At 31.3% G+C, this 11868-nt stretch overlaps 3 protein-coding genes across 3 annotated transcripts; 2 read left to right on the top strand and 1 right to left on the bottom strand.

Annotated features, from left to right (window-relative positions):
- Positions 1-1270: 1270 nt before the first annotated feature.
- On the bottom strand, positions 1271-2004 carry Tsp_05251 (hypothetical protein). The gene is made up of 4 exons (XM_003371542.1): positions 1902-2004; positions 1691-1755; positions 1496-1588; positions 1271-1366 (listed from the first exon to the last, which is right to left on the bottom strand). Exons 1-4 carry the CDS (start codon positions 2002-2004, stop codon positions 1271-1273), a joined length of 357 nt encoding a protein of 118 aa, XP_003371590.1.
- Positions 2005-6059: 4055 nt separating this feature from the next.
- On the top strand, positions 6060-8537 carry Tsp_05252 (hypothetical protein). Its single transcript, XM_003371541.1, has 7 exons — positions 6060-6097; positions 6255-6356; positions 6485-6592; positions 7316-7361; positions 7832-7858; positions 8105-8178; positions 8513-8537. Exons 1-7 carry the CDS (start codon positions 6060-6062, stop codon positions 8535-8537), a joined length of 420 nt encoding a protein of 139 aa, XP_003371589.1.
- A 1766-nt stretch (positions 8538-10303) lies between these two features.
- Tsp_05253 (hypothetical protein) lies at positions 10304-11477 on the top strand. Its single transcript, XM_003371540.1, has 4 exons — positions 10304-10397; positions 11062-11165; positions 11307-11350; positions 11390-11477. The coding sequence occupies exons 1-4, from the start codon at positions 10304-10306 to the stop codon at positions 11475-11477; spliced, it is 330 nt and encodes a 109-aa protein (XP_003371588.1).
- The last annotated feature ends 391 nt before the right edge of the window (positions 11478-11868 follow it).

Below are 11868 nucleotides of genomic sequence, written 5' to 3'. Positions count from 1 at the left end.
TTATGATGACAACGAATAGTTGCATATAATGACGACCAATAGAATGCGACGTCGTGACAGCCGGTTGACCAATGAAATTTGCTCATGATGGCAACGAATGGAACGCGTTTAGTGACAGCGAATACGACGTGGGTGAATGAAATTTGCATATAAACGCGACCAATGGAATGCGACCTAATGCCAGCCGGTGTACCAATGAAATTTGCCTTTGATGACAGCGAATAAAACGCATCATAGTTACAGCCAATGAGAGAATGAAATTTCCAGTTGTTGAGGGCGAATAGAAAGCATCATAGTGACAGCCAATGGGACATTGGATGATTTAATTCGCATATTATAAAGTAGGCATAGTTAGCTACTTCTTGAAAATCGTACAGTTGTGTATACTTATACAAGTTTACACGTGTATCATTTGTGATTCGTTCCATAAACTGATTGACACCTCACGTACTCATAAAGGCGGAAAGGAGCTGAAATTGACTTCCACCGTATGTCCTCTTCATTAGCTACCAGGATTCGTTGGTTATCACAGATTATATGAATTTCAGAAAATATTTTCCAACTGCTGAATTCTTAGACGAAGTCGTTCAGATAACTATCAGGCTTGTTGACGTAGTCGAGACGCGGATGCTCTTCCAGGAGTGCGAAGTGCTAACTTATGTGATCACAACAATGTGTAGTGGTGACGCCCAAGTACTCCTGGTCAATCAAGTGATACGTATTTGTAGCAGAATATGAATTTTCTTGCGTGCTAGTTCCAGTCATTCCAGTGGTAGTCATCAGGGACCTGAAAAATAGCGCGTCCGTGAGCTAATATGTGGAGTGGTATGGAGTGGGACATCAGCTCATCGGTTACAAACAAAACGCAAGGGACAAAACATTTTCTAAAATTCTATCATGTTTGTCAGATCCACTGTGTGAGGTACTGACAAATTCTGTACTGATAAGATGCAGCTGCATCAACGAGACGGTGATGTTTGTAATCGTTGAATAAGCTGAAAGGCCGCAAAAAGATTACTTCTATTATCATTTGTGTTACTCATGTCACGCTGACTGTCTGCCTAAAGACGGTACCAAACCTAGGTCTACCGTCTGATCACAGGTGTGACTGAGAGCGACTGCCATTGAAATGCTCAAGAATAGCAAATTACATGCGGCTTTCAACAGAAATTGAAAAATCAGGCTAGTGCTAAGCTATCAAATCAATGAACACAAACGTCAAGGCTACGTTTGAAAATTTTCATGTTAAGGAAACTGAGAGTAAGAGTGATTAAATATGATCACCTGTCGTTACATTCAAAACTAAATTCAATACTTCACTTAATTTGCTATATTTGGGCAATTCATTTGAATGTAGATGTGAGTACTGATATAATAGTTGATATTGTAAATGCTTATTGACGTGATTTTACATTAGAGGATGCGGAAACTATGTTTGCTGAACGTAATGAAAACTAGCCATCGAATTCCTTCTAATAATTTTCGAAAAAATAACCTTGCAATATTTCATTTCAACAGCATATTCAGCGTTCAGCTGCCACTGATATTCAGGTGAGCAAGTGGAGTTCAACAAAAGGCGGCAATTCAACTTGAAAGAAAATCACCAAGAAATCCATAAACATTTATATATGAACGATCATTTGAATCATAATAACACAACAGAAATAGAAAAGTATTTAGATAAACGAACATCATGAAATTGTCGTGAATAGCATATCATTGGGAATTGTTCAACATTTTGTATACAATACTTTGCTGAATTTCATTGAAATCGTAATAACTTTTAGCAGTTAGTAAAGTCTACAATAATGTTTATATACCATTGCGCTATTACTTAGAAAAATGAATTTACATTACTAAAGGCAAGATCATATTATTCCATTTCCATAAGCTTGACCTACTTTTCAAAATGTCATCTTCATAGTAATCTATGTGAAGATCATCAGTCAAGAAATTCGATAAACTCACCTCTCCAATATCACTGATAATTAAGCGGTAAGTCATCTTTACTATTGTACTAACGTTTTTTGTATGTATCACTACAGGCTATTTTAGTTGCAAATTAATGGATCTCAGTTTCGCTGACTAACCTTCATCTCAAGACTGCATGTATAATAACCATTGTATAATCATCTATCTACAATAATGAACATCTCCTTGCGATACGTAGGAACTTAGTTCAAATCTCATTTTAGAAAAAGGGATTTATGAAAGAAATATTATGTTACAATAAACGTTTAATCTGAAAATCACAAATTTCATTGTACGCTATTTCTAAATTGTTATCACTGATTGCAGTAGCTCAAATAAAACGTCTGAAGTACATGCAGCCTGTATTAAACAAATGAAAATCAAGTACAAATTCTATCTTATTCTGTTATTACAAAGAGCATCCTTATTGCGGAAACGATTTGTTGCGTCGAAGTAAATTTTAATCAAAGCCACTTCTATGCGTGACTATCAAACGCATACATTTTTTGTCCTTACCATTAACATTCAAATTTGGTAACTCATTTACAGCAAAATCTCAAAAACTACACTACTAGAAATTGTGTGAAAAATGCAGTAATAGATACTGCATTTCCTTTGATTTACTTATATCAGTTGTTTGAAAGATTTTCGTAAAGAAATCAAAATTTCATGGACAAAATAGGCTTCTCTGTTTTGGGGCAGAAAAAAGCTGTTCGGCAATATTTGCATTTTCTTTCCATAGTTGATACATATGGATAGACTAAACTGTTTTGCGACATTGCATGGAAAACAGCCTCGAGCCCAATATATGTAATAAGTAGTTTCTAAATTTGGCACATTGCCCTTGTTAATACACAGAGAATTCGCAAATCTGAAACTTTCGTCAAATGCAACCGGCTGCGGGTGATTCTGCAAATGGAACAGCTTTGGTATTTAAGTGAAGGAATCTTTCAAAATTTGATGCTTCGCACAATATTTCTTGCATTTCAGTGATCGAATTTTCTATCATTTTAAAGAAATTTTACTTTGATGGAAGTTGCTTCAAATCGGCAGGAAATGGACATAGAACATCTGATATTTTAACTCTATATTAATTCATAACTTTGTAATGCACCATTGATATCAATATTCAACGTTGTTTCGCTTTCTCATTGATCAATACCTGGTTGTACTATCGTATGTTTTCCATATCTGTTATTTGCTAATAAACAATCATATGACTCATTACTGTGCTGCACATCATTTTCATTATTCAGCTAACTTTTCAGTGATATGAAACTTATGGTTCAATGAGTGTATTTTTCCCTTACAACACTCCCTGAATCCCGCTAATGAAAATGAACTGTAAATGCAGTTATCGTAAATCGTTGACTTCTCAAGAAATTCGATGAAATAACTCGTTAGCGATTGTGATATTTACAGATAAAAGCAACCACACGTTGGATTAAAATTGCATTTACATATTAGTATTTGGACTAATTCTTATTTGTGTAGTGTGTTCAATCAAGGATATACTGTTAACAAAAAAGTGAAACTTTTTAGATGATGTACACATGTAAATATGTAAACAAAATTCAGGAACAAATGTTATTTAAACAAGAACCTGTTTTTGCTCAAAATAATGTGGATTTCTTGATAAACTTTGACAAAATCGTTTTCTACTAATATCTTTTCAACTTTTACATTTTATTTTTTTTCATTTCACCATTAAAATCATATTTTAATCTCAGTTTTTCTACCACATCTCGAGAAATACGCAATCCATCAACGTGGAACCAAGCTCATTGTTGTTTCCTAATTTTCTCCTACGTTCTCGCACAGTTTTTGGAGAAAAATAGGATTTTGGAAAATTTCGAAATTTCGTGGGCTACATAGACTGTGTTGCTTTTGCGTTTTGAATGAAAAATGTTTTTTCACAATTTTGAAATCTTTTGATGGTTATAATTACATATCAGTGGATTAGAGAGTCTTGCAAAGTCTGATTGAGCAGAATCCCGTACTTGTGGAATAAATTGCATTCAAATTTGGCACATTGCCTATCTTAATACACTGGAAAGTTGCCCATCAGACACTCTTTTTAAACTGAACCAGAGTTTGTGAGATTCAGCTAATGAACAATTCTTGGCATTCAAGTGCTATAATCTGTCAAAATACGCATCGTTGGGCAATATATATTAGTTTTCAGCAATCTAACTTTCCGTCATTTTCAGTCCATTTCAATTAAGTTGTCAAAAGTTGTTTCAAATCTAGCTGAAATGGGAATTATTCGTTCAATATACAAACTTTCTATTAATTTATGATTTTATAATCATCAACTGAATGGAATTTATAAGGTTAATGCTCTTCATCGTCGATTAACACGTAATTGTCTTAATGTATCCCTAGCAAATATTTGCTTTGTTTGAAAAGTAATCATTTCATGGATTACAATGGCGCTCATGATTCTTATCATTACATTAGCTACTCATTCATACCAAAGCTGCGGCGATTCTGATTTATTCTCATTTTCAACACTCCTTGAATTCCACATGATAAAATAAGCCTTAAATATAGTATTTGTTTTGATAATAATTTGTTCGAAATGGAGTTAACATAATTAGACTAACAACTGAGGATGAAACAATATCTCCGTGTACGGAATTCTTTCGAAACCACTCATATATTAACTTATAAGTTCAAAAACACTAAAAGCATGCTTCCAGTAAATTCGAACGTGTTATTTATTGCATGGTTGATTACGAACTACAATTTTACGTAAACTATGGGCATATAAATTTTCAATAACATGTAATCGATGATTTTTTCAGAAAATTGATTAATATTTACTTAGCGATTGTCGTATTTACAAATATAAACAACCCCACACTGGATTGAAATTGCATTTACATATTATTATTTTGAGTAATTCTTATTTCCGTAGCGTATTCAGTCAAGGAAATAGCGCTAACAAAAATTTGAAACTTTTTGGATGCTGTAATATGCAAACAAAATTCAGGAACAAATGTTATTTAAACAAGAACCTGTTTTTGCTCAAAATGTTGCTGATTTCTTGATAAACTTTAACAAAATCATTTTCTACTAAGACTTTTTCAACTTTTATATTTTATTTCTTTTTCTTTCATCACTATTAAAATTATATTTTAGTTTCAGCTCTTTTACAATATCTCGAGAAATACGAAATCAGGGAACCTGGGACAATGCTCACTGTTGCTTTCTAATTTTTTCCTACATTTTCATACTATTTTTGGAGAAAAATAGGCTTTATGAAAATTTCGAAATTTCGTGGGCTATTGACTTTGCTGTTTTCGCGTTTTGGGTGAAAAATGATTTTTCACAATTTTAAAATCATTTTTTTGGTATGGTTATATATGGATTGATTAGAGAGTTATTGCAAAGTCTGATTGGACACAATCTGATTCTTGTGGAAAAATTGCCTTTAAAATTGGCACGTTGCCTATCTTAATAGACAGGACAGTTGCCCATCGTTAACTTTCCTTAAACTGAACTGGAGTTTGTGAGATTCAGCTAATGAACCATTCTGGCGATTCTACTGCTATAAACTGTCAAAATACGCATCCTTGTGCAATATATTTTTATTTTCAGCAAACCAATTTTCCGTCATTTTCAGCCCATTTCGATTAATTGTCGCAAGTTGTTTCACAACTAGCTAAACTTTGATTTAATCACTCAGTATCAAACTTTTTAATAATTTATCTGTTTATTATTATCAGATGAAACGAATTTCTAACGCTATTTTACTTAGGCGTGGATTAACACTTGATTGTCTTAACGTATGCTTAGCAAATATTTGCTTTGTTTGAAAAGTAATCATTTCATGGATTACCATGCTGTTCATGATTCTTATTATTACATTAGCTTCTCTTTGATACCAAATCTGCGGCTGTTTTGATTTATTCTCGTTTTGATTATAATTAGTTCGAAATGGAATGAACATAATTAGACTAACAACTGAGGATGAAACAATATCTCCGTGCACAGAATTGTTTCGAAATCGCTCACATATTAACTTATAAATTCAAAAACACTAAAAGCATGTTTCCACTAAATTCGAACGTTATATTTATTGCATGCTTGATTACGAACTACAATATTACGTAAACTACGGGTATATACATTTTCAATAACATGCAATCGATGATTTGTTCGAGAAATTTGATGAAATAACTCGTTTGCGATTGTGATATTTACAGATAAAAGCAAACCCACGTTAGATTAAAATTGCTTTTACATATTATTATTTTGACTATTTCTTATTTTTGTAGCGTATTCAGTCAAGGAAATAGTGTTAACAAAAATTTCACACTTTTTGGATTCTGTAATATGCAAACAAAATTCAGGAACAAATGTTATTTAAACAAGAACCTGTTTTTGCTGAAAATATTGTGGATTTCTTGATAAATTTTAACAAAATCATTTTCTACTAAGACGTGTTCAACTTTTATATTTTATTTCTTTTCCTTTCATCACTAATAAAATTTTATTTTAGTTTCAGTTCTTTTACAATATCTCGAGAAATACGCAAACAGGGAACCTGGGATCAAGCTCATTGTTGTTTTCTAATTTTTCCCTACATTCTCATACTATTTTTGGAGAAAAATAGGTTTTATGAAAATTTCGACATTTCGTGGGCTATAGACTTTGCTGTTTTCGCGTTTTGGGTGAAAAATGATTTTTCACAATTTTGAAATCTTTTTTTTGGGTATGGTTTTATATCGATAGATTAGAGAGTTCTGCAAATTCTGATTGAGCACAATTCGATAAGTGTGGAATAAATTGCTTTCAAAGTTGGCAGTTTGTCTATCCTGATTGATAGAGTATTTACGCAACCGTAACTTTGTTGATACATACCCAATGTGAATGAAATTTAGTAAATGAAGCATTTTACATTTTGATTTGGAAATGATTATTCATATTTTTCAATATTTCCATATTTTTTTCCGTATTGTTCAATCCATTATATTTGAAGTAATTGAGCTCACTTTCTTTGACAACTCTATTAGTCACTTTTCAAAAACAAATGTATAATGCTATTTATATTTTCCAAAGTATTCAAATGGTATTTATGCTGTAATCATAACATGAAAGTGAAACGATTTAGCAATTTTTCTGTATGTCGCATTTCATTTTGTCAAAGGCGATATTTCACCTTTCATTTACTTCCTGCATTTCTTTATCACTAGCATGTATAGAATTTGAAATTTTCGTGTATTCTTTCTTGTTGATGATTTTTGCAAATTGTATTTGTTTTTGTAATTGTGCTGTTTGTATCAATAGTTTATTTGTCATTTCTTCTAATTATATTTATTATTATGGTATTTTTTAGTAATTTTCGTACCCATAAATGGTTTGAAGCTGAACATAATTTCTATGTTAACTTTTCCTGAAATATGTTATTAGTTTTATTCAACAAATGTATTTAACTGATATTATACTTTATAAGTTGATTTTTGATAAAAACTGCTCATTATACTTCGCACATTGATTGTAAGAAAAACATCTAATACAATGTACTGCATCACATCACACTTTCACGCAGCTAAATTTATTTAATTTAGAAGTGTTTACAGATTATGTTAGAAATATTTAGTGCTTCAGGTTTTCATATTATTTCAGTGAAAGAAATCTGCATCATAATGAAATTTTTTGTTATATTATGCATTTAAATAAAAAGTAAATTACATTCGTCATTTAATAATTTAATAAAATTCTTCACCATACGCACGCTACTACGCTATTAGTGATGTAAAATTAGGCTGTTCTACCAGAGGCAAAGTAGTTTTCTATTTGCATAATTTACTTATTATCAAACACCACTTTAGAGCATTTTTATTATATTCAGTTATTTAATACTGTGCAACGGCTACAGGTACGTGTTCAACTGTAATTCCGCTCTTCAATACCATCTTTGAATTATATTTTACATTATGTTGCCTTTACTTTTCTATGAATACTATTTGGTTGACTTTCAATTATGGTGAAAGAACGCTAATCAGAATCTGTATTAGTATTATTATTGTTCCCTTTCAGATAATTAAATCAGATGCTTTACACAAACGTGTACCTATATTTGTTTTCATGTTGAGATGACCACAATAATGTTATTCACTTTCAGCATTGTCATGATTTGGAAGCAAATGCAACAAAAGAGTGGAATGTGGGAAATATAATTCCACTGTTGAAAGTCATGTATTTTTAAAAGGTAAGTGATGTCTGAGAATGTATGCTGATACTTTTGTGATATATGCTATTCGCATAACTTGACAAACATAATAAATGTAAACTTTTTAGATTTTCTGCTATCACTATTCACTTTTAAATATTATTAGTAGTACATTACTTTTGATTTTTAAAGGTGCTTAAAACAAACAAAAGAAGTATAGTACATATTTGCGTTCACCATTTTCACTTTCACAATTCACATAATATGAAACTGAATACTTCATATACAGGAGATGAAAATGAAGTATAACTTGTAATCATTGCTATTGCTAGTTTTTATGTTAAATTTGCATGTTTTCAGATATCAAAGTTATGCATCACACTAATATAGGTATCACTGGAACTATTCGCAGAAATCTTCAACGAACTACCATTTCTTACAAACACATTCAATTGCACATGGAGAAAAAGTAAGCAATATAATAATGCTTATGATATGATCAACGTCCTGCATAATACTGTTTGCATTTACTTTAGATGCGCATTTTCTGTATCAATTTACCTATTTTTTAATATTAAAAAAATTTATCTTTCAAATACTTTACATCGGTAATCGAGTCTTTTAAAACATTTATTTACTTGTTTATTCATTTACATCTATATTTGTTGTTTGTATGTTACATGATCACATGTATGTTTTATTAACATTTTACCAAATTTCAAATTATTTCACGTGAGTTCTTGGAATTTTTTTGAATATATTAGTTCTTTTTTCAAAGTAATTTTTAAATAAATCGATATATTCTTTTTAACAAATTTTGATCACTGTTTATTCTTCTACTATTTTGTCTTCCTTCATTTCATTTCCTTTCCTTTCTTTCTCAGATCAGAACTTTGGATCAATCTTCTATAATAATAATAATATAATAATAATGATATAATACGAATAACTGAAAGCAGCAATTGTTTTTCACTAAACGTATGCACTCACGTACATGTGTTTGCTTTCTTTCAGTTTTCACTTTTAAAAAAATATCTCTGTTAAATTTAAAATTTATTTGGCTCTGCTGACTAAGTAGATTGCGCCAGTTTAACATAATAAATAAAAACTCACTCGCATTCAACTTTCTATACTCTTTCACTCACTTTCCACAACTACAATCTTGTTTCATTTTCATTCAAAATTTTCCCCCATTTTATTAATTTCTCATTTTCACTTTATTATTTGTCATTTCAATAATTTGTCAGCCATAAATTGATCAATGTCATAATATTTTCATTATTATTATTATTATTATTATTATTTTGCTGATAGACAAGTTTCAACGATTTGTTTCATCTTATAATAATAACAAAGATGAAACAATCAATATTAGCAGTGAGTAATAATAAGAAAAAGGCAAGTGCGTGGCTAATGAATCAAAGTGGCGAAGCGGACTAAATGACTGTATTTGGCAGCAGCAAGGAAACTAACCACAACAAGAAAGCATGTATAAAAATAAAATTCATTAACTTATTTATGTCAGTGAACATTGTAATTTAATTTGTAGGGTTTCGTTATTTTTTTGCAATATATGACACTTTTTCTAAAGCAACCCCAAAAATGTGTGTACATATTATAATGCTTTTCAATCTGGAAGCGCATTATTTCACACTGTGCATTTTATGTTTGGTTTCACTGCTCGTTCAGAGTTGTCAAATCACACTAATGAGAATCATAACAATAATCATTAAAGCATTTGTTCACTTACATATTCTTATGTTCTTGACTGCTTAATTGATTGTTGATGCCAAATTAATCTAGCACGTTGGCAGCATCGACAGGAAGATTAAAAACGGTGTGTGGTGTTGACGTAAGCCATTGAAGAGTGGGAAAGGTTTTATATTGAAACCGTACAGGCAAGTGGCAAGAATGGAACCCGTCTTAGTACAGATAATGCAACATGGGAGAATGAAATTTGTGTATGATGACGACAAATAAAACCGCATCACACTGACAATCGATCGGACGAGGGACATTTGATTTTGCTAATTATAAAGTAGTCAGAGTTTAAGAAAAGAGATACAAAACAGTAAAGCAGCGGAAGGAAAGTGCATTTGTGACTGATACTGGAAAAAGTGTTCCGCAAAGTAGGTTCACATTGTTGTTAGGATGAAGCGGGAATATGAAGCATTGCAGAAAATTATCGGAAGTATCGTTGTGCACAAACAAGCACACAAGACAAAACACATAACAGGACATTACAGTATATCTGAAAATCAGGCATGAGTCAAAAAGCAATAAATTAAGTGTATATGAAAATCTGCAAGTATTAATCTTACTGATGATAGCCGGCTTGACTGCAGCACAGCTTAAATGTTGTCTGTGAAATAAATACAAGTCTTATTTTACATAAATGACGTATTTCTAGCAGACATTTTTATCTTACATGAGCACATAATACAAAGCATAAAAGGGAAATAAAGCAGATGGAAAGAGAAAGAGTAAAAACATCTTTTATAATATGAAGTTAAATTACACTTCAAAAATAAAATCACGGAAAGATAATTAATAATTGAAGATACAGTAAGATGCATTATTTAAATTGCCAAATTAATGATAAGAAGGTTACTAAGTAATACACAAAGAGAGGAATGCATAGCTATTACTTTATTACGGTGCTGTTCGATAAACGGTGGCGCAGCGTAACCAAGGTGCAAGTGCAAGATGCTACGTTCAGGTGAAAATTTTATACTGAAACTTATTTTCCTGATGTTTTGCTATGAATGCATGTATATTTAAGTATTTAAGCACTTTTTAATTTGAAGATGCGTAAAACTTGAAGTACTTTTAAAGCATAATATTCTCAATTACATATAATTGAACATTGAAGGTTTTGAACAAATCCATATTTCAATTTTCTATTTTAGGTAATCGTCTAGATTTAATTGGAGAAGACGATAAAATTTTCAATTTACACTTGCTTATGGCATTCAATTTCATTCTCAACTTAGCAGGTCGAATATCATTAAGCGTATAGAGTTATCTATTATGCAGGACAGAAAAATACCGTTTTCATACAGAAATCGTTTTCAATTCAATTTTATTATCACTTTATACTTTTTTTCAAAATTTTACACCATGAAGCATTAGATAAACCAAAATTTTTATATAGTTAATTGTGCTTGGCATAGAGCGCAACCAGTGTGCTCAATTATTGTTTATTTTTTGTTGACATTATGTTCTAATTCATATTAGAGTAGCATATCCAACTTACGTAAGCCGGTGTTTAACGCTACGTGTGCAGTGTCTGTCTTTTATGCAAATTGGGCCGTTTGAAAATTAACTTCATATTAGCAGTGCAAGAGTTAAATTGACTTTGTTGACTAACAGAAGCATCGACAGTGATGTTTGCTCGATCTATTTCTGCTTCAACTACTGAGTAAGGTGTATTATTAGATATAGAAGAATGTTATCTTATCAAACATGGGCGTTGTCTAGTTTGAATGCAAATTTGAGTGCAATTTCAATTTGTTTGCTTTTGAGCTTATGCGTGACTTGCATAATATTTGTTCAACGAAATGAGGAATACGTTTCATACTTGCTAATCAATAGAAATGAACTTTATGTAAATTTTCCTGAGGCTACTATTAGTTGCTCTAGAAATTCATTTCAAATGATTGTAGGCGAACGATGTGCGGCGAATGACATGCGTTTCATGCGATGATGGGCGAAAA

This window comes from Trichinella spiralis, assembly GCF_000181795.1.
Source record: "Trichinella spiralis strain ISS 195 chromosome Unknown Scfld9, whole genome shotgun sequence".
Classification (NCBI taxonomy): domain Eukaryota; kingdom Metazoa; phylum Nematoda; class Enoplea; order Trichinellida; family Trichinellidae; genus Trichinella; species Trichinella spiralis.
The sequence above is the reverse complement of the archived record's forward strand: the minus strand, read 5'-3'. Positions and strand labels throughout refer to the sequence as shown.

Bases quoted from the DNA above. Each gene is read 5' to 3' on its own strand.
- Tsp_05251 (XM_003371542.1), bottom strand. From the start codon at position 2,004: ATGACTTACCGCTTAATTATCAGTGATATTGGAGAGGTGAGTTTATCG. The intron at 1,589-1,690 runs GTTCGTTTATCT...TTTTCTTTCAAG, and splicing joins ATTCACGACAATTTCATGAT to TTGAATTGCCGCCTTTTGTT. The intron at 1,367-1,495 runs GTTATTTTTTCG...CTATTATATCAG, and splicing joins TTGAAATGAAATATTGCAAG to TACTCACATCTACATTCAAA.
- Tsp_05252 (XM_003371541.1), top strand. From the start codon at position 6,060: ATGCTTGATTACGAACTACAATATTACGTAAACTACGG. The intron at 7,859-8,104 runs GTACGTGTTCAA...ATTCACTTTCAG, and splicing joins ATACTGTGCAACGGCTACAG to CATTGTCATGATTTGGAAGC. The intron at 8,179-8,512 runs GTATTTTTAAAA...GCATGTTTTCAG, and splicing joins ATTCCACTGTTGAAAGTCAT to ATATCAAAGTTATGCATCAC.
- Tsp_05253 (XM_003371540.1), top strand. From the start codon at position 10,304: ATGAAGCGGGAATATGAAGCATTGCAGAAAATTATCGGAAGTATCGTT. The intron at 11,166-11,306 runs GTATAGAGTTAT...ATTTTTATATAG, and splicing joins CAGGTCGAATATCATTAAGC to TTAATTGTGCTTGGCATAGA. The intron at 11,351-11,389 runs GTTTATTTTTTG...AATTCATATTAG, and splicing joins AACCAGTGTGCTCAATTATT to AGTAGCATATCCAACTTACG.